Source organism: Nylanderia fulva, unplaced genomic scaffold (genome assembly GCF_048542155.1).
Source record: "Nylanderia fulva isolate GAGA-0341 unplaced genomic scaffold, ASM4854215v1 Scaffold9, whole genome shotgun sequence".
NCBI classification, from domain to species: Eukaryota; Metazoa; Arthropoda; class Insecta; order Hymenoptera; family Formicidae; genus Nylanderia; species Nylanderia fulva.
The window spans coordinates 2,759,532-2,781,456 of NW_028191026.1; the positions used below are offsets into that span (position 1 = coordinate 2,759,532).

The window sequence follows — 21,925 nt, forward strand, 5'->3', positions numbered from 1 at the left end:
AATAATTTGCGTGTTCATGAATTTAGGACGGGGTCCTGCACGCCTATAGCCGCGCCTGAACGACGCGCTTGGACTGCGCATGCGCGCTCGGACCGCGCATGCGCGCGCCGTCGCGCGTGGCGGTGAAAGCGGCGCGCTCTGAAGTCAGTCGGAGTCGGAGTAGGGACGCCGTCGCGCGCACCGGTCGATTAGTCAGACAGTCGAGCCGAATCGGTCAGTAACGAAGAAGAGATCCCGCGCGCAGGATTAACCCACCGCAGCACAGACAGAATGGCGCTTTTTCGCTTCACCCCGAGACGCTGCCTCGAGCTTCAGGTGAGTCTACTCGTCGTGCTTTTCTTTCTTAACGCGCGCTCGAGGGATTTCGCGCCACATGGCGCAAGTACATCTTTCGAATTTATCAGTCATTTGTTTCCCCTGCGAAATTCGAAATCTGTGACGGGGCGTTCGAGGGGGATCGCCGTCTGTGATTTATAGGGCGGATTCTCTTTCGAACAGCCGGATTCGTGGTGGATGGTTGGCTAAGTTGGCTGGCTGCGGTCTTCTATCGACCGATGCGACGAAAAACCCACCCGTGAGATCGAGGGAGCGGGTGGACCTCCGCGAATTTTCGATAGACGGACGCTCGAATGGCTACGATTGATCTCATTGTGAAACCGGAAGCTTCTTACCTGTGTTACGAAATCAGATCGAATTTCGAAAAATAATATAGCTGTGAGATGGGATTTTATATGTATGTACACGTGGCTTTGTGTGAGCGTGCCTTAAAGCCAAATTATATATATAAAAAAGATTTTTATTATTTCATTCCTCTTTTTAAAAACAAAGTTTTTCAAGAGAAGAATAAATGTAATTTTTTTAAAATATATATACATATGTCTATATATATATATATATATATATATATATATATATATATATATATATGTCTTGTCCAGATTTTCGATATCGCACACATTTTCAAGAAGCTTAAACATATAAAAAAATTCTTGTTTATTATATTTTATTTTTATGTTCTTTTAAAGACATACTACCATAAGTATGACATTTTTGTATAGTATTTAAATATATGATTTACCTAATACGACCTTGTGGTAGTGTTATTACGGACAGGATGTTCTCATCGCGGAAACGCGTTTTTTTCTTTTTTTTTAATAGAATCGAATCTCAATTTAAGTACATATATTACGTTTAAATATTATATAATATTACATGTACTATACATTAAGTGAGTATGTGTGTGTTTTTATACATGTGTGATTTGATAATGATATTTGGCAAGAATATCCGATTTTCTCAGATATATTTTTTATTATATTACAAGAAAAATTGGTATCTAATTATTATCAACTTTATATACACGGTGTCGCAGAAAACTGAATGTCATGTTCTTTATGACACACATAGATATCTTTAAGTATGGTATTATTTAAAAAAATTGAAATCGATCGCCAGACTTCGAGGTCGAATTGCTCTAGGAAAAGGCTGCAGTATAGAGTCTAATTATATAAAGATATCTCTCATATCTTTAAGAATTAAAGCAGTCGATCGATTCGCGTGAAGTTCCAACAGTGCATTCGGCGACGCATTGCATGCATTTCGCGAGAAATCGATCCTCGAATTTCTCGCAAAATGAGGCTTGTTTTCGTCAAGTGAACAGGTCCGAATTATTCATACTCGTCACTTATCGATGACATTACTCATCTTCACCGAATAACAGACTGACGTCAGGCAAACTTTTTGTTCTAATTAACCGCACGTGGAACTTTACACGCCGCTTGACGCGAAGTTGAATCGCGCATTTCCCTCTCGTCTCAAGAATGAAGAATACTTTTTTTTTGTTCGTTAAATTGTCCACCTGAATGCGATATGAGGAAAATTATTTCCGCGCGCGATGATTACGCAATGTGTGCCGGCGCATGTTCGATTGACACGCGTCGCGTGACTTTGCGTTACCGATTTATACAGGGTGACCGAGAAACGTGCATCCATTTAGAAATGGAATTTTTGATTAATTATAATCGCCGAGTCTCTTTTTAAACAAACATCTTGTCTTCAGTTAGAATTTTTAAACGTACAATTTCTTTTGTTGTTGTCAAAATGCTTTTGGAAATTTAATTTAATAATATATGTCTGAAAAATCTTTGACATTTCGAGAAATATATAATACAGCCTGCGAGAATTCGGGTCACTGCATCTTTGAGCGTGTCACAACGCGCTCTAGAACAAAAGACGCTTTGATAATTGGTAGCTCCAGGTCAAGAGTGATATACATATATATTTTAAATGAATTAGGATCAATATTTCAATTCAAAGCGCAAACGTCACTGCTAAATATAATTATGTAACATCGCGAATTAAATAATTAAATAACAATCTCGCCGAAAAATATTTTATATAATCCGTTTTGTGAGGCAAGTATAGTATAAGAGAATTTTTTCATATTTATTCCAATGAAAAATATTAATATGTACACTCGTCGACTAAAAGGTTGTCCGCTTTGAAGTAAATCTTGTAAATATAATAGATGTATGTATGTATATCTTATAAGTATGTATGTATATAATTTTGTCCTTACTTCATAGCGGACAACCTTTTAGTCGACGAGTGTACATGGTAAAATTAATTGAAAATATATTTTATTGTGATGGATATTAATAACATTTTTTATTGTAGTAAATATTAATCAGAGAAACTTTTATAAAATTCTTCCAATATCATATTATTCCACGATTACCATGATGTCCAGGGTAAATTCTAAGAGAAAATTATTTCTGTGTAGCAAATGTATAATTTAAGAAATCCAATTTTCTATGTTGCGCACAATGAAATAATTTCAGATGTTATACAACACGCGCGTAATATACACGTGGCATGCATAAACGTGCATTTCAGAGGATCCCTTTCGTTTCACCGAGCGTGTTCTCCATTAAATAATTTTTTTTAGACGTTGGCTAATTTTAGCAGCAATTTTCGAGGTTGAAATCTGCCCATCCTCTATCGAACACATGGTATATCATCTGGTCGGCCAAGTTGTTCGATCATGCTTCTTTAAAAATTTTTTGGATGGATTCAAAAGTCTCTGTATTTAACAATACATATATGTTTATATAATCAATCAAAATTAAAAAAGCGTCTTAAGCTTGAATTGAAATGAAAAGTTGAATTTAATGAGACGACGACTCTTCTCAACGAGTATTTTTTTTCTCTACAGTAAATTGATAACGAGACTTGTTATCGTGTTGCAGCTAATGTTTATCGTTAAATATTGGAATGATTAATTAGAAATTAATTAGGAAGCTCATCTCACTATTTGCGAATTTGTTATGATTATGTCACGATTCTTGGCAGGCTTGGAGAGATTTTTTTGCAGCCGATCGATTGTGTATGCATACATCTTATACATTACCTGTTACCTAATGCCGACGATAATATATGCTATGTCCTAACAAACTATTTCAGGGACGATTCTTTCATTTCAAGCTTACATGCATATACACGCGTCGTTTATTATTAGATTTTTCTTCTTCTCTTGACTTGTCTCTCTGAATGTCAACACGTTTCATTGCCAATCGTGTATTTCGTAAGGCAGCCTTTCTTCTTTTAACACCGTTATTTTATCCGCGCGAGTTGTGTCGAAGAACTTTCTCTAAATGTATACACTTTTCACTGTAATTTCAGTTGAGCTTTCTATGAAACGCATTGGAGCAAAATATTTTCGAAAAATTTAGACATTTTTTAATCAAAATTAAATTTAATTACATTTTCTTGCAAATATGATTTTTTGTTTTCCCATTTCTATCGAGTCTATTATCTACGGAACGATTCTATTAAATAGAAGATACGACAAATTTTGAAACTGACGCGGTTTCGACGATCTATTTTAAATGTCCTTCGTTATGTCACAGTTTTAAAATTAAAAGCATGTACCTCTATCGTAAGCAAATCGCAGTCGATTTATCCTCACTTCAAATTGAAGATGCATTAAAAATGTTTTAAAAGAAAAAAACATATCAATTAATAAAAATCTATTAATTGAAAATTATTAATTAATTTAGATATTGCAATCATATGCCTATATAATTTTCTAACTTTTTTCTCTTTCTTCTCTTGTTTTAAACATATATAATCTTTTTTATGATGTAAATATTAACCTGAAGACAACATAAAAGTATTATCTCATGTTAATTATTACAGACACGTTAAATATTGACGCATATGTTTTCAGATAGCATCTGTAATATAACCGTAATATTAGACTCTCGAGATAAAACTTTTGTGTACGAAAATGACGAAAATGACTTATAAGCTGTGGCTAATTTTTACCTGATTACGTGTTATTTTGCTGCAAAACATGTTTAAAATGATTGAAGTGTGCCTTAACGATGTCTCGTCGCTTTTTATTTATTTGCATCGATTCAAATTCAAATTCTTTCAATTATTTTTTACATATTTTTTAATATTTTTATAAATATATCCCGCCAAAACATTATATTCATTTCTAAAGTAAAATTCTTTAATTTATTATTCAAATCGTCAATCTTCGTACATAGAAAATATGATTTTATTTGATAAGCATATATAAAGTATACTTTTATTCTTATAATTACATATTTTAACTTAGAATAGTTTTCTCAACTGTACAGTATTACACACATTTCTCTTTTGAAAATAATATATAATAATTAAAAAACTAATCATATATACATATGTTAAAAAAATTCTGATTTTTAATTTCAATTTTCAGCAGAATTTTATCATAATTTTCGGGTGATAGTAAAAATCATAAAAAATTGATTAAGATCGGGATATAATCGAAAGGTTATGTATTTATATATCCGCGTATCTCACATCTCAGAGTTTATAAAGAGTGACAGCCTGGACACCCTCGTTGCTCGTTTTAGCGCCATTTGATTATATGGCGCGAGATCAATTAGATAATCGCGAGCTACGGGTGTGCTCCGACTGGCAATGCCCTTCAAAGCGGGTTGATTACGCAATTGATAATGAGAGCATTCTCACACACGAGTCGCTTGACAATTAATCGAATGCAAGTTGTAAATTGATTAAACAGTTGGTGCGTTAAAATTATCACGTTCTCCTCATAAAACGAATAACTCGGGTTCATAATTATCTTATCAGGTTTGTTAATGATATATTGTAGGTTTAGTCATATTATAGCATTAATTAATTTGTGTGAAAAATAATATAATTTATAAAACTTATTGTTATTAATATATTCTTAAATTTATATAAAACGTTGCATTTGTTGATTGCATTATGGGTGAGTTTGTGAATTGTTTGAAGGATTTTATTATGTCGTATGGCCTAGAATGCGAGCTTGAGAATTCAGGAAAGGCCATTCTTAGTGAATGCAATAGAAAGGCCACGAATCCGAGACAGAGTACGTTCTTAGAATATTCCACGTACAATGTGGAAATATTTTTTTTTCCACGAGAACCGGTATTTTATATTCACGATAGTTTAAGATAAAATTGTAGTGACAGTTATAATTATATATTTTCTTATTTTTAGAAACAATTTTATACAAGTATATATAAAAAAGTACATTAGAGATATAATCGGGATAATTAAAAGGAGATGTTTTTCCCTTTTACTTATATTTTTATTTTTTAATAATTGAAGATAGAATTACTTTTTTCTAGAATGCAAATAAAAAAAGCTTTCGTATTATGTGCATTTATATAATCGAATAGATGAGAAAATGATACGGAACCTGAATAAGGTCGACGACCTTGATCAGGTAAACCGGTTGGAATTAATCTCGATTCATCTATCGTCCCCTCGAAGAGATTTTTTTTGTACGATTGTGCAATAGAAAAGATTAAGTGATCTAGGATTCGATAAAGATTTTTTTACGCAAAAAGTCGAATAGAAATATTAATATAATTTTTTAATTAATATAATTTTTTAAAAAATTCATTATATTATTTTATATTAATTATAATCGAATAAATCTTTAATATTTCGAAATTTTTATTTTTGTAATTAAGTAAATGAGAATATACTATTAGAATTGATTTTAGAATTATTTCTTTTAGATAACACACAGATTAGATAATTTTCTCTTACAATTAGAGATAACTCATATACTTTTTACTGTATATATTAATTTTGATTTTATTTTTTTTATATTTATTTATATTATATCTTTTTATATCTATATTTATATTATATCGTGGATTATATTTTTTTATTGCAATCGAAATTGCATAACTCCAACAACTATCAGTAACATCTGATTAATTTCAATAGCATGCAACATGTTATAATTTGTTTGGTGACCTCGAGAAAGCGACTTAATGTTGAAATGAAAAGATTGACAGGAAATGCAGGGCAATCGTGTTAATCGAGCAAACAGATCAGATAGTCTTTTCATCAAAAATTCAGCATCTGCAGCGATGATCGATCAGTCCCGAAATAGCGCGATGTGCTCGCGAAAATATCGCGATATTGATTTTTCCAAGGAGGTACATGCTTATATAACGGAAATGAGTTTGCGCTGTCCGGCTTTCTTCCGGTATCGTAATCGAATCTCTCGCTCTTCCAGTGATTTTTAATTGCCGATGCAATGAAAAACTGACCTGATGCACGCGCGAATCGCGAAAGTGTTGAGACGCCTATGTTCTCAAAGTCCATTGATAAGCAACAATATAAGATACAGTTTTCACATAAATATACTGATAATAATAAGATACAATGTGAAAGGCTCTTTTCACATCACAACGCAATTGGAATATTTATAATTTATGAATTATTTATGATAAGCGAGAGTTAGATTAAATGAAACACGGAGACTGCAAATTATTCGTATTATGGCAAATTAATATAATCATAAAATTTAAATAATTTACAATAATTTATAATGGAAAGGAGAATGTATTAAAATTATCGATTATTTATTCGTCGCTGAACTTAAGATTAATAAGAGGAAAATAATTATCGAATAATTATCTAGCAGGAGAAAAAGCGAGTAGTCGATTTTTTCCTTGTGAGAAGTGTGTTAGGAGGTCATGGAATATTCAGTGTGAATATTCCTCTTATCATAGAGAGCGTATCTCGATTTCGTTGACAATGGCAATTGAATTTTTACGATCGGACGTGCCGGTTTTACCCGCACGAAAAGATGACATAATCGCAGGCGTGAATATATATATGCTCTATGCGAAAACAAGTAGTGGCCTATAAAATCAAGTAAAATATATACGCTATTTGTACTAGGCGAATGTGTCACTCGTATATGTCAAATGTGGAACGGTAAAATCCTCGACAATGTCGAGAAACCGGATAGTAGATCGTTTCGTCAGCCGACACGTGCGGGATTTTCCCTTCCCTCCCCATTATGATTAATTAACATGATCGTCGCTATATATGCCATGACTAATGCAGATATTATGTCGATTGTCGTAAATTAAAAAGGAGAGAGGATTTTTATCTCTAGGAATATTTATTATATTTTGTTATTTATGATATATTCTCTAATTTATGATGTATTTCAAAATTTCTTGAGACTATATATATCGATTTTTTTTCTTGACAAAAACTTTATTTTTTTATATTCTATATATATAATTTATGATAAATTTATTATATATTCGAAATTTATTGAAACTATATACAAAATACATATTGACTTTTTTCTTGGCAAAAACTTTATTATTTTTTGGAGATCGAACGATTCGACTCAAGGAATTTGAAAGTATATTTGTTTTATTTAAATTTTTATCAAACAATCGATATATGCCTAGAAAAATAAATATCTTTTTCCGCACGTGTTCACTAGATTACGTACATATTTTACATATATCTAAAAAGCGTTTATCTGTATGTTGGAAGTTCTTATCGTCCGGTTTTCCGGACGATGATCGAGGTGAAGGTCTATTTATTATAAAGCATATAATTACAATTTAATCTATTGAAAAGCAAAATAGAATTTTAATACAGATTTTTATTATTAATTCACTATTCGATATTATTTTAAAAAGGTATATCATTTAATTTCAAATATTATTTTAAAAACAGGGAGGATTATATAATCAATTATATTTTTTTATATATCATACATGCATTTATTATATATATACAGTATAATGAAAATTTTTTTAGTGAATTATGGAAATGATTTAGAAATTAAAAAATATAGGCTGTATTAAATATGATATCAAAATTTAAAAATATAGATTTTATTAAAAAATTATTTATTATTAAGAAAGTCAATCTAAAATTTTTCTTCGTAAATCTTGAGAAAATCTTTCCATTTATGTGATTATGTGTTATTATTATGTCAATGTGAAAGACTATAATCTTATAGTTATAAGATTACAATCTATAATCTTACAATTATATAAAACACAAAATACACAACGAACTTTGTCTTCTTGCTAGACTAAACTTTGTTATCATTTGCCAAGAAGATCTAGACATATTAAAAACTTTATTAGTTCTTATCATATTTGTGACTCTCTTGTTTTAGAATAGATTTTTGTTAATTTCATATTTACGTCATCTCAACTTCTGCAAGAGAATTTATCAAGTAATAATGAAATATTCAGGTAGCAAGCATGCGTCATTTTGACGTTTAATGACGACAGTTTGCTACTTGGGATGTAATCTCGGTTCTCTATTTATTTCATTTACTACTGTTTTAGCCATTAAAATATATAATATATAATATATTATATATTTTAATAATGTATAATATAATATATAATATATAATATATAAATATATATATATATATAATATATTAATGTACTAATAATAATATATTAATTTTATATTGATATATTGATATATTATTTAATATATATTTCCAAGTCTTATAAACTTATATAATTTGTTTTTCGATACACACAGTGTCACTGAAGCCTTGTGACATTCCGATACGCTTAAGTTGACTCGCATGTACATCATATGTGTTTTGCGACGACCTCCCATGTGATAATATCGACGCGTTTGCAATTTAACCTGAAATAATCTCACGTTGCATATCATAAGTGATGCCGCTCGCATTTCACACAATGCATCTGCATAACTCAATTTAACGAGTGACGAGTCAGCGAATTAATCCACTTCAGTCTTGTCAATAATTAGTACAGCTCAATAATAAGTTATCACCGCAATTTTTTGAAAATAAATAAGAAAGACAAAATAAAGAGAGAGAAGATATTGAAAATATACTCTAGGAAATAAAATAAACATTTATAATTGTGCTCCGACACGTAATTAATAATAATTTATTAGAAATAGAATTCAATGAGCAAAATCTTTTTTTTTACAAATATAATTTTGGAGATATTTAAGTATTGCAAGACATTGTCGTTTCTAAAATGATTAGAATTGCCGGGTTTAATAGGTTAACGGCATATATTAAAAGGTTAAACGGATTTGCTGTAGGCAAATTGATTGACCCTCGAAATCAGGCATCTTCCGATTATTATTCAATCGATCTCCCGCTATCTAAACTTTCATTGAATTGAATCTTGATAAACATTGTGTTTTTTCGATTCAAAAACAGGAAATTGTCAATCGATGATATTTTTAATACCCACTCGAATATTTATTGTCGCAAATTAAAGATTAAGATAACAATTGCGCAATTGACAAAATCACAGAGGTTTTATCACGAAAGTTCATTATCATTAATCTCGCTTATAAATTATTATCTCACTTATAAATTATTATTATTATTTATTAACAATTATATCACTTCTTTTCCTTGAAATTTAAAGGACTTTCTTATATTAAATAAATATTTTGTATATCAAATCAATATTATTAGTTTCAAATAAATGATTCCTTTGGCAGTATTGAAATAAATATTTATTCGAATTCAAAAAATTTTTTTCAGTGTAATGAATTAATGTATTTGAGAAAGAGATTTCCAATATTTTTAGGAAATCCTGTATCTTATCAGATTCACATATAACGTGTCCGAATTCCATCGGTAACCCGATTTGCACAAGTTTCCTTTATTTTTAGCCATGCCATTGGCTTCTTTCCCGAATCTCGTGTTCTATCCGATAACAATATTTTCTTGTTCAGCTGATCGCGATGCAAAATATTATCGACGGAAGTTCCAACATATATTTTTTAATATATTTATATATATTAAAATATTTATATATATTTATATTATACATATATTTATTTTAAAAGAAAATTGAAAAATTCAAAGAAATTTCTTTGAATTTTTCAATTCTTTATATTTTTCAATTTTCTTTTAAAATAATATTCAATTATTATTATAATTGACAATAAATATAGAAATTGTAATCGAAAAAATATTATTTAAAGCGCCTAATTTTTTATAGGCTTTGTTTAAATGTTTCGTAACATATCGGTCGAGAATTTTTGCCTCGTCTCTTTCAATGGAAGATGTCTTCGTCAAAAAGACAAAGTCGTACTTTGTATAGCAAGATTGAACAGATCGGATTGAAATGCAGGCCTCGCATTTACTTATGTAATCGCACGCGTGTTCCCGCCTTTTTGCGTAAAAATAACATATGCGCTATCAAACGGATGATAAGAGCTGCGACCTTTGAACCGAGACACTCGAATTTAAAGGTGCACCGTGGCAGAATGCGAGACACTTTGTTTCCTTTCGATCAATCTAATTAAAAGAATGTCTTTTAGAGAAGGCAGACAAATTTTAATAAAAATGCATACGATATATAATGTATTTCTTTACATATTTACTTATCATTTGTAAATCCGTCGAAGTATTTTATAAATGTGTTAATTAATCTCGCATTAGTATTTTAGTTTTTTTCCTTGCCTTTGTTGTGTGCTTTGCATAATTTTGCATTCGTAGAAACTATTCCTTTCATTGTGACCTATATTTAAAAAACAAATGGCTTTTTGCTTATCGCAGTACTTTTTTATCTCGTCACGTATATTTTCAATATAGTTATCGGTGAATAATTATTTTAAACTATATATTGAAAAAGATAATAGATATTATTTTGAGAGAAAATAAATATAAGAAATTAATGGAATTTCTTTTCTAAAGAAGAATACGTTTTGATGGCTTTTTAAAGACTTTCAATCTAGTAATGTAATTTTAAAGACGGAAAATCCAATGACTTACTGTAACAGCCATTCTGAGAAGTCACTTAATGATATTCCACTTAATGTGATAATGGAAAAAAAAAATTATTAATTAATAAAAATTAGTAATAGACTGTTTAAAGACGTCAAAGATAAACGAATAAAAATATCAAGTTTAATATTACGGAATTTTTATCTTCCTAATAGTTATGTTTTCTTTTATAATGTGTATATGAAAGATGATTACATAAAAAAATATCTTGTATATATTAAACATTTATAAAGATCTGGAAAACTATTATAAAAAGTTTAATAGAAAAATTGGTCTCTTGTGGTAATAAAAAAATCATTAAAAAGGTAATAAATTGATCATTAATTAAAATGATTATTTAATTAAAATATTTGAAGAAAATTTGCTTTTATGAATTGAAAAATTCTCGTCAGTGAGGTCTCATTGTTTCGAGATTCACTCATCGTGACATTCGCTTCATGACTTCATACTATACTTTACCTTGACTCGATTACCTGCTAAGTAAGTGTTGTTCTGTGTACACAAGTATTCAAGTTGACTTCTATTACGCGCGCGTCAAATAAATTCTGCACGAATAAATATCCCCGATTTCAACGTATTCGACGTAACGCACATGAATGGGGTTTTAAACGAATACGTCACTTTCGTTTACAAAAAAGAAAAAGATAAAATTATATACGATCGCATATCGGATCGCGTTGTATTCGTTCCGGTATACGCGTGTCTTATATATTACGATTACGTAATAAATCTTCAGCTTCTCTCTCGCCAAAGTTTGAATATTCATATATCGCTGAGTTCATCATCGCTGAGTTCATCATATTTCTTGCAAACATTTTTTTTTATCAATTTATCATTATTATCTAGCAATTATTTTTCTTCGCTATTAATTTATTATTATTGCTGAAAGATATTACAATATTAATATATTCATAATAATAATATATTAATATAAATAATAAAATAATAATATAATTGTTTTATTAATTTGATATTATATTATATTTATATTTGTATATTACACTATTTCTGCTACTTGACTGACAATAAATGAGAGATTTGTGAATTTTATATGTTCTACAATGTTCTAAATTTTGCGTTTGACTTTGAGATGTTTAACTTGCGTATCTTTATTTTCAAATTGGACTCTTTATCTTATTGAAGATGATTTACTTAGTTGGCAATTTAGAGTTACTTGCTATCCTCTGCGAAAAGTAAATGACATAAAGAAGTGAAGGGGAGGGAAAGGGGAGGTAATCAATTTATGCCGATGGCGTTTCCGCGAGCTGATAATGACCTCGAACACGAGATCCCGCGACCTCACTCTTATCTTAAATTTTCATGACATTCCGATGGTGCGTGTCGAGACGAGAAATAATTTTTTTTGCGTCATCGAAAACGTCGGTCGAACGTTTAAAAAAAAAAAAAAACAAAAAAAAAAACGCAACTACTACATAATTTTCGAATAATCGTAACTTAATCGCGGTTTCTCTAATCTTTGAATTAAATTGATAATATTAATTTAAAGATTGTTTTTTATAATAATTTACAACTTCATTTTTTGACGTTAAATTATAATTTTTACAATAAATAAATAACTCCTTATTCAAATAATTATAATTAAAAATTGATTCTTACTGTCAAACGTAATCATGTGACGTCATAATTTCATGAATTACATACCTGGAGAAGCAGTTTTTAGGAATTGTCGTTTCTTAATGAAATTGCTACTCATAAAAGCCCGATAAACACTTGTGTGTGTAGTTGACAGTTGATAATTTTTTGGGTTAAAGTTGTGTCTTGTTTATGTAATCCACGTGTGCCTTCTCCAGCGTGATAATTCTTTTTACACAACGCATACAATTATGTATGAAATATATCCATCAAATCAAAACATGGAGTCAGAGAGATCTGTCTTGAGGAAATAATTTGAAAAGACAAAACTGAAAAAAATATATTTTTTATTCATTTTTATAGGATATTAAACTTATTAAACTAGTAATTAATATAATTTTATTTTATTGTAATAATTAATATAATTTTATTTTATTATAGTAATTATTCTAATTTTATTTTATTGTAATAATTAATATAATTTTATTTTATTATAGTAATTATTCTAATTTTATTTTATATAATTAAATAATAGAATTCAACTTGGAGAATTTGTAAAGTGAAAATTTTTCACGGTCTTATAGTACGTTTAATAATTAATTCTTTTTTGCATTTATCCAGAGACTTTTAATGCATTCTGTTATTCTTAGCAACTCGATTTTTATCATGACACCTCTTTCTTTATTTTTCAGAAAATAACGTCGACGGTCTTCGTGCGACAACTGACCGATGCATCCACGGATCTCAGGAGGATTCTCACGGATAAGATTCCGCAGGAGCAGGAACGAGTCAAAGCCTTCCGTAAGAATCATGGAGCCACCAAAGTCGGCGAAGTTACCGTCGACATGGTATGCATCTTATTGCTAACAAATACATTTTTTATTGAAGAGAAATAGCATTACACATAACAAAAAAAAAGAATAGCTCAATCTTATTAAAATTCATATTTTATTTTAAACTTTCGTATCCTTTTATTTTATCTCTCTTGAAATGAGAGATATAATTTATGTAAAACTTCTCTTTTATAATCTCATTTTATTAATACATATAGTGGTTAAAATTAGATATATTATAGTGTATAATTACGATATTGATAATTAATTGCAATAATCATGAATTCTCGGGTGACAAATGGGAGAGGAAATTTAAGATTCCACATAAAATTCTACGACGAGCTATTTTTTTATCCTTCGATAAGGACCATGAAATGATCGCGGGATCGCGTGCTAATTATATGATAACTATATCACGCATTGACAAGTCTCCCATTCGCGCATGCAGATGCTTCTTGCGACATCGACAAGTAATACGTATTTTTTAGCAGACGATTATCGATCGAAATTCTCAGCGCGGGGGATTTAATCGTCATCAAACGGATCGCGAGCTCTCATGTGACGATCTTACTCATCGCACGTGAAGACCTCATTAATCGTTCTATATATATGTATATTTGTCCACATTTATTTATCTCTATGACCTTTTCTTGATCAATTAAAAGCATCTCGAAATATCGAGAAAGGTTACGACGATAAGTGAATCCCGGACAAATCCGGCTATTAGACAAAGAATGCTGTTAATGTTAATTACTGCGGGAACAATTTTTTAACAACTCGGGAAATTCGTATTCGATCTTTTGTAATTTATTAAGAGGCATATATTTTATCCCTACGCGATATTGTATATTAATTTTATTTTTATTTATTAATTTTATTTAATTTTATTTAATTTATTTATTAATTTTACTTATTAATTTTATTCTATTATCAACATATATTAATTAATATATCAATTGCAGATGTACGGCGGTATGCGAGGCATCAAGGGTCTCGTGTGGGAGCCATCGGTGCTCGACCCCGAGGAGGGCATCCGTTTCCGCGGCAAGTCGATCCCCGAGTGTCAGAAACTGTTGCCGAAGGCGGCCGGTGGCGCGGAACCGCTTCCGGAGGGTCTCTTCTGGTTGCTGATCACCGGCGACGTGCCCACGGAAGCGCAAGTGAAAGCCATCTCGCAGGAATGGGCGTCCAGGAGCTCGTTACCTGAACACGTGGTCAAGGCCCTCAACAACTTCCCCAAGAGCCTGCACCCGATGACGCAGTTCTCCGCGGCAATCACGTTGCTCAACAGTGAGAGCGAGTTCGTCAAGGCGTACAATAAGGGCGTGCACAAGAGCAAGTACTGGGAGACCGTGTACGAGGACTCGATGAACCTGATCGCCAAACTTCCGGTGGTGGCGGCGACCATTTACCGTAATCTCTACAAGGGCGGCAAAGGCCTGGGCTCGGTCGACGCCGGCAAGGATTGGTCCTGGAACTTCGCCAACATGCTCGGCTACGATAATCCACAGTTCATCGAGCTGATGCGTCTCTATCTGACGATTCATTCGGATCACGAGGGTGGTAACGTGTCCGCGCATACTACTCATTTGGTAGGATCGGCTCTGTCGGATCCGTACCTGTCCTTCTCCGCTGGTATGAATGGTCTGGCCGGACCGTTGCATGGACTGGCCAATCAGGAGGTGCTGGTGTGGTTGGAGAAGCTGCGCTCTCAGGTCGGCGACAGTCCGAGCGACGACAAGCTCAAAGAGTTCATCTGGAATACCTTGAAGAGCGGCCAGGTCGTGCCCGGTTACGGACACGCCGTTCTCAGGAAAACCGATCCGAGATACACCTGCCAGAGGGAGTTTGCGCTAAAACATTTGCCGGACGACCCGTTGTTCAAGGTAAATCACGCGTTTTCATGATTTGGAACATCGAATGTGTACATAGTAACATATTATTTTGTTATAAAATTAATATTTTAAGTGGAAATTAAATTTGAATAATACTAGGCATTATATAATATTTCAGACTATCAGACTTCAATATTGATGTAATTTTCTGTTTTGCAGTTGGTCGCGCAGGTGTACAAAGTGGTACCGCCGGTTCTACTGGAGACCGGCAAGGTGAAAAACCCGTGGCCGAACGTGGACGCTCATTCGGGCGTGCTGCTGCAATACTACGGCATGAAAGAGATGAACTACTACACTGTTCTGTTCGGCGTGTCGCGCGCGTTGGGCGTGCTCGCCTCCCTGGTGTGGGATCGCGCTCTAGGATTGCCCATCGAGAGGCCTAAGTCCCTCAGCACCGAACTCCTTATGAAAGCTGTCAAGGCTTAAGAACATACGTCTGTCACTTAATCGACGATTAGTTATCGGCGTCACTTTATCAGTCAATCTCGTCGTCCCGATCTCGTTCAAGCGACGCCGGGAACTTTGCGAAAAGGTATTTTGATACCGACCTCGACAGAATCACCTCAACGATCCTGCGCCTTATCAAGTGAACGAGAGTATGAATTGTGCAGAGAATGAGAGAGAGAATGAAAGAAAGAGAAAAAGAATGTGCGAATGAGACAAGGCTAGGTATTAAACACGACAAATAATTATGTCATAATAATGTATTATCTAAATGTAGAATTAAGAGCAAATACATCAATATTCCGCGTCGGAAATGAGGCGGAATTTGAATTTATTTTTTTCTTCCGTTCGGTACTTTTGAATATAAGCGATTACAAATTTATATATTATGATAAATATAATAATTATATATTATTGTAATTAATAATTATATATATATTATTCTAATTAATACGATTTTCGAATTGTTGATATTCGAGAAGTATCGATTACGGGGAAAAATATTAAACGAGATGCAGTTATCACGGCGTAACTGCTTTAAGCGGAAACGTAGATTGGTCCAATAGTGGAAACTGCCAAAAGCTTGTGAGGAAAAAATCCAAAAGACAGCGTACAAATTCAAGAGATGAAAGCGTTTGAAACATCTTTAAATACGGAAATATCTCTTAGATTTTTGAAAGACGTCTTTCATGAGATTTAACATTATTTGAAAATACACATAAAACAGAGAGACGCATCAGAGATAGATGAAGAATTATTGTAAATACACTCATTGCTCTCAATATTCAATAATGCGTTGATTGACATCCAAGAAACATCGTTTAAATGTCTAGAAGATGATCCAATCCAATTCAGGCATTATTCGATTTTCTTGGGTATCTCTAGGACTTTTGCGTTGTATGAGCTCGATAATGGCACGTTGTAGGAATTAGTACATTGTAATGTTACTGTCTTGCCTCGTCATTCGAGAGATATACTGCCCAAAAGTATATATCACATTTTTTTAAATTATTTAATTAATAAAAAAAAGTATAAATTTTATTGTAAGAATTTTCATAAATAGATGATAGATTTGGAGACAATAGTAGCTAAAAAATGCGAATTAAATAATAATTCGAATGTAATTCTCCTGATCGTTAACTTACTGTCCCATCTCTGCCTCAGGAAGTTTATTGTAATTAGTTGTCCTTAGAATGGCAAAAAAGAATAATGTTACTTACTGTGCCGCAAATTGCGCTGTGTAGTTGCGGAAATACTTAAAAGCGAGCAATACGTATGCAAAGTGATGCAACAAGCACGTAAATATATAGCAGTCAATAGTCTTGTCGAACGGCCGACGTGGTTACTCGTTCGTGGCGAGTCGTCGCGCGTAAAATTAAGAAGCATGACTAGTGCTGGAACCACTGTTATATCAGAATGAATGAGCGTGTGCGTATCTTATTTATAATGAAAATGTGAAAATAAATGGACGACTAAAGGTAAAGCTAAAATTCTTCCTTTCACGCTCAGAACTCAAAACGTAAATGAAATGCATAATTTTAAATGTAATTTTTTTTCGTGCCGAAAATTTCAATGGTTCAGATAAAATTTTAAAACGATATTTTTATAATAGCGTATTTATCAATTTCGACACTGAGCGATTTAAATTGATGTACGTTCTATTCGAATCTACCTACAACAATGATAATACTAATATTTTTTATAAAAATGCAAAAATGAAAAGAGGGATGGAATTATTATGGCGAATCAGAAAAATAATAGAGAACAGATATCTGTTTCTTATTGATAGAAACTGATTTATTTGACATCGCACATTTTAGCCTTTACTTAATAAAGTTGTACAGGGGACACTTCCCCTGGGGCTTATACATATTATACAATATTAATAGGTAAAGATCAATAAATCGCGAAAATTGATTTGTTTCATAATGGTTATTTCGACGGTCAAACCGTGAGGAATTCGCAAAACCAGCACGAATTATATCTTCTTTTTTTTTACGCTCCGTCAACAATCGATTAATGTTAAAACAACCTATGTCTTGTACTTTACATTTCACAAAAGTTTTTTACACAATTACATAGAGAAGACGGACACGTCCGAGGATAAATTCGACATAATAGCCCCGCGTATAGAATTTCGAAACGGGGAAACAATGTGCACACGAGATACATCATATGTCATCAACATCTAGAACCCGTTTCTCTCTCAATATGAGAAAGCTGACGTAATTAACTTTTATGTAACTTTTAAGCGTTAAGATCTCACTCTTGCATTAGACGGCATTTATATTTCTCGCGCGGTGATGTTAATAACAATTTCCTATAATTAATTTTGGCGTATATCCGTTGATCCGGTAATTTCTCTCAGCATTGATATAGTTCCTTTTTTTCATTTAAGCTACACAATGTTAATATTATATCTATTGGAGTATTTTACGCGCTACATAAAAGATAGATGGTACATACTTAATTTAAATAAAAAACAAAATCGAGACAGCTGTCAGTTGGGGGGAGACAAGGAAATTTCGTGCAAAACTTTGTTGCAATTTCCTTGCGTCCCTCTCGTCATTTTCTCGGCATATAGTAATCGCGGGTGAATGCTTAGACAATTAAATTATAAAATAATTATAACAACTATTTACAACAATTAGAATAATTGTAATAGTAACGTATATTAATTAGAATTAAGATGCTTTTAAAGCTGCTCTTGGTCGATCTAGAAAAAATAAAAGGAAATAAATCGAAAGGACTAAGAAAAATAATCAGCGAGAAAGCGCACGAGTTTTTTTTTATTCAAGAGTTTTTCATTCACCAATCGCGATACTATCTGTGCGTTTTATCTTGGAAGATATCGTCAGTCTTCCTACACGCGTTATCAGTTTTATCTATTAATCCTTGATTGCTTTTCCATCATTCGTATCTTTCGTTATCTGTCCAGCAAACAACTGTCTCAGAATTGAATCCACGTATCACAGAGCAGTTCGTATTCTGCCACGAAAGGTTTCTCATCGATCGGGTGACCTTGCCGCGAATCTGCTCGGGCCCTTTTACGTAAAACGTAAACGTCGTTAAATCTCGTACCCTCCCTCGTCCGACATTCTTTTCTTTTCCGGTCTTCGTTTCTTACATAGCACGCTCTCTTAACGAGAAGTATAAAAAACTATGTACACAGGTGCACTTTTGTTGCGCTCTTATATATGTCAACTGAGTAGAAATAACTAGTTAGTTATATCTTCATCTGTCTGTTTTTTCCATTGTCGAGTGCAGGTGGACGGGATGAAAAGTCTCGCGCTCCTCAGTCACGTAATATAATTTGCATAAGCAATCGATATAATACTTTTAATGGAAGCGACTGAACTATGAATTTATGGCTCGATACATATTTGATAATCGTTTATGGCAGTTAAATGCGTGCATATTTCGTACGTGTTTCGCGAGTAAAGAATTATTATCTTTTTTAATATGCGCACTTAATATCTTACGTTTCTTTATTTCATTTTCGTTCCGCATTGAATGTATACTGTAGACCAGAGAAAACTCTCGGTACCAATATACTTTACATAATAATTAATACCAAACTTTCTCTCTATCACTAATAAATAGCCGTGCGTTTCTATTGCGTTTGTATCTTACAGCGCGATATAATAATAGCTTGATGAGCAGACTCACCCGTCCACCGTTTGTAATAACGCGATCAGATGCACTTTGAGAGTCATACCGGGAGATTTAAATAATGACTAACTAAATACGACCTCTTGTCTAGGCTGCTTTCCTCTTTCGTATAACCGTCAAAGTGTGTGTGTTTCTAACTCTGAGATACTTATGTTAATAATGTAATTTACATTTTGGATATTTCGTTAGATTTATAATCAATTCTCATAATGTACGTCATGTTTTTTTCAAGCGTCCGACAATCCATTCCAGACCCTGGTACAGCCTGAAACATTTTTTGGTTTCATATTTATTTCACATTTTATCTCCCTTATCACAAGAATAGCAAACAGCTATAGATCCCTTATCTTACCCTTCTCCCGTGAGTGCACAACAGCTCTGTATATGCCATTGATGTTTTTTGATAGACGTTAGATCCAGTTGCCTTGAAATCTCAGCAGCGGTCATGCTGCCCTTCAAGTCTTGCTTGTTGGCATACACCAGAACATTGGCCTTGCTCAACTCCTCGTGATTCAACATCGAATATAACTCTTCCCTAATTACACCGAGTCGCTCACGATCTGTACTGTCTATCACCATAATGATAAACTCGGTGTTTGTGTAATAAGTGGACCAGGCGGCCCTCAGACTTTGCTGGCCACCTAGATCCCACATGATAAAATGAATGTTCTTCCACACCACTTCCTCCACATTAGATCCAATGGTCGGAGACGTGTGAACAACCTCATTCATCAGGAATTGGTACAATATAGTTGTCTTTCCGGCATTGTCCAGACCGACCATAACTATCTTATGCTCTGAAAACGACAAATTTCTTGTTGATACAATTATTTCAAAGAGCTGAAATATTTTGCAAAGATTATGCAATTAGACAGATTTTGTTTGTTGAAGAATATTCAGATATAATTAAGGGACTGACTTGTAACTTTAACAGTTTGATAAGGCTGGAATTATAATTTGAAATATTGAACAAAAATTTTACAAAATAAAATTATTTTTATTATCCATATATATATATATATATATATATAGTATATATATATGGATAATAAAAATAATTTTATTATATATGTTATAACACATGGAAATGTAATATAATAAAAATATAAAATTTATAATATAATAAAGATAAAAATAAAAGGAAAAAAAGCTGGAATATAAAAATTAAAATATTTATTGAAAAACCAAAAAGTTATCAGCAGAATAAATTTTCATAAAAGAATGTATGCAAAATTCTGAATCTAGGGATTGGAGAATTCAGTAGAAATAAATCAAACTAGGAACAAATTCACGTTCGAAAGCTACATTTTAAAATGAAGAAATCATTGATGACTTGACAGCATATGTTAACAGATTAGAAAGTAGGGCAGTGCGTGTACATTTATAAGAATTTCTAAAACGCATAAGTGAGTTAACATTTGCTGATCCGCGGAATTTAACATGATAAACTTGACGAAACGAATGACGCAAAGAATACATTGAATAAATAAAACAAACTCCAAAATATCTCCAGCGTCTAGTTTGACGTCAGAACGTCTAATTCGAGCGCAAATTAAATTCTCGAAGCGAAGGCTCGACGTCATCGAACGAAATGACTTTCTCGCACGTGTCATATAAACATATGCACGACGATTGTGTGAAAACAAGAGGAGAGAAGGGAGGAAGAAGGGGAGATTACGAATGATTGTGCGGGGTATTCACCTTCGGTGCCGAAGAAGCTCCACAGCTTCGCGAACAGCAGACCCATGGTCGACCCTCCTTCTTCAAGCTCAAGACGATCGAAAAATCCGTACGATGCCCCGCAGAAATCCGCTCGCGATTAGGAGAACGTCTCGGGAACAGGGCGGTTCATTGTCTCGGGGTTAGGTTCGCCTCGGTGGAGGACACTACGTCGGATTAGCGACTCGCGGTGCGACGTCATAATCGCACCGGGACATCGACGGACGCGTTCGAGAGACGCAGGCGGGGATGCACGATTCGGACGCGGACAGAGAAGAGACGGATGGGTGACGCACGGACAGAGAGACGCGAGCGAACTGTCAAACCGTGCGGAATGCTCCGTTCAGGCAAGACGCGACATGTTGCTTCCGCACGCAATCGACGCGTATCGCAATCGCAGCACGCCCCGAGCGCGGCGCTGCTGCCGCGCTTCGAGATCGAGATATCGATTCTCGAATCTCGAACTCGATCGAGATATTTATCTCGCAGATTTTAACTTTTGCAGTTGTTCCACAGATGTCTATATAGACATATCTATGAGTTGGTCATTCTTAAATTTAATTTTGGCCGAGTGAAAAATGAAACTGGTCCTAATTTTGCGAAGAGATAAGCAGTTAACGAGTAATAAATATATGTGTGTCTCTTAA

General features: G+C 33.0%; 2 protein-coding genes across 2 annotated transcripts; one reads left to right on the forward strand and one right to left on the reverse strand.

Moving 5' to 3' along the window:
• Positions 1-134: 134 nt before the first annotated feature.
• Positions 135-17,804, forward strand: kdn (citrate synthase). The gene is made up of 4 exons (XM_029323088.2): positions 135-315; positions 13,408-13,563; positions 14,511-15,434; positions 15,603-17,804. Exons 1-4 carry the CDS (start codon positions 271-273, stop codon positions 15,867-15,869), a joined length of 1,392 nt encoding a protein of 463 aa, XP_029178921.1. The 5' UTR covers positions 135-270; the 3' UTR covers positions 15,870-17,804.
• Positions 16,570-21,676, reverse strand: Arl5 (ADP-ribosylation factor-like 5). Its single transcript, XM_029323100.2, has 3 exons — positions 21,261-21,676; positions 19,912-20,356; positions 16,570-19,824 (listed from the first exon to the last, which is right to left on the reverse strand). Exons 1-3 carry the CDS (start codon positions 21,304-21,306, stop codon positions 19,776-19,778), a joined length of 540 nt encoding a protein of 179 aa, XP_029178933.1. The 5' UTR covers positions 21,307-21,676; the 3' UTR covers positions 16,570-19,775.
• Positions 21,677-21,925: the final 249 nt, after the last annotated feature.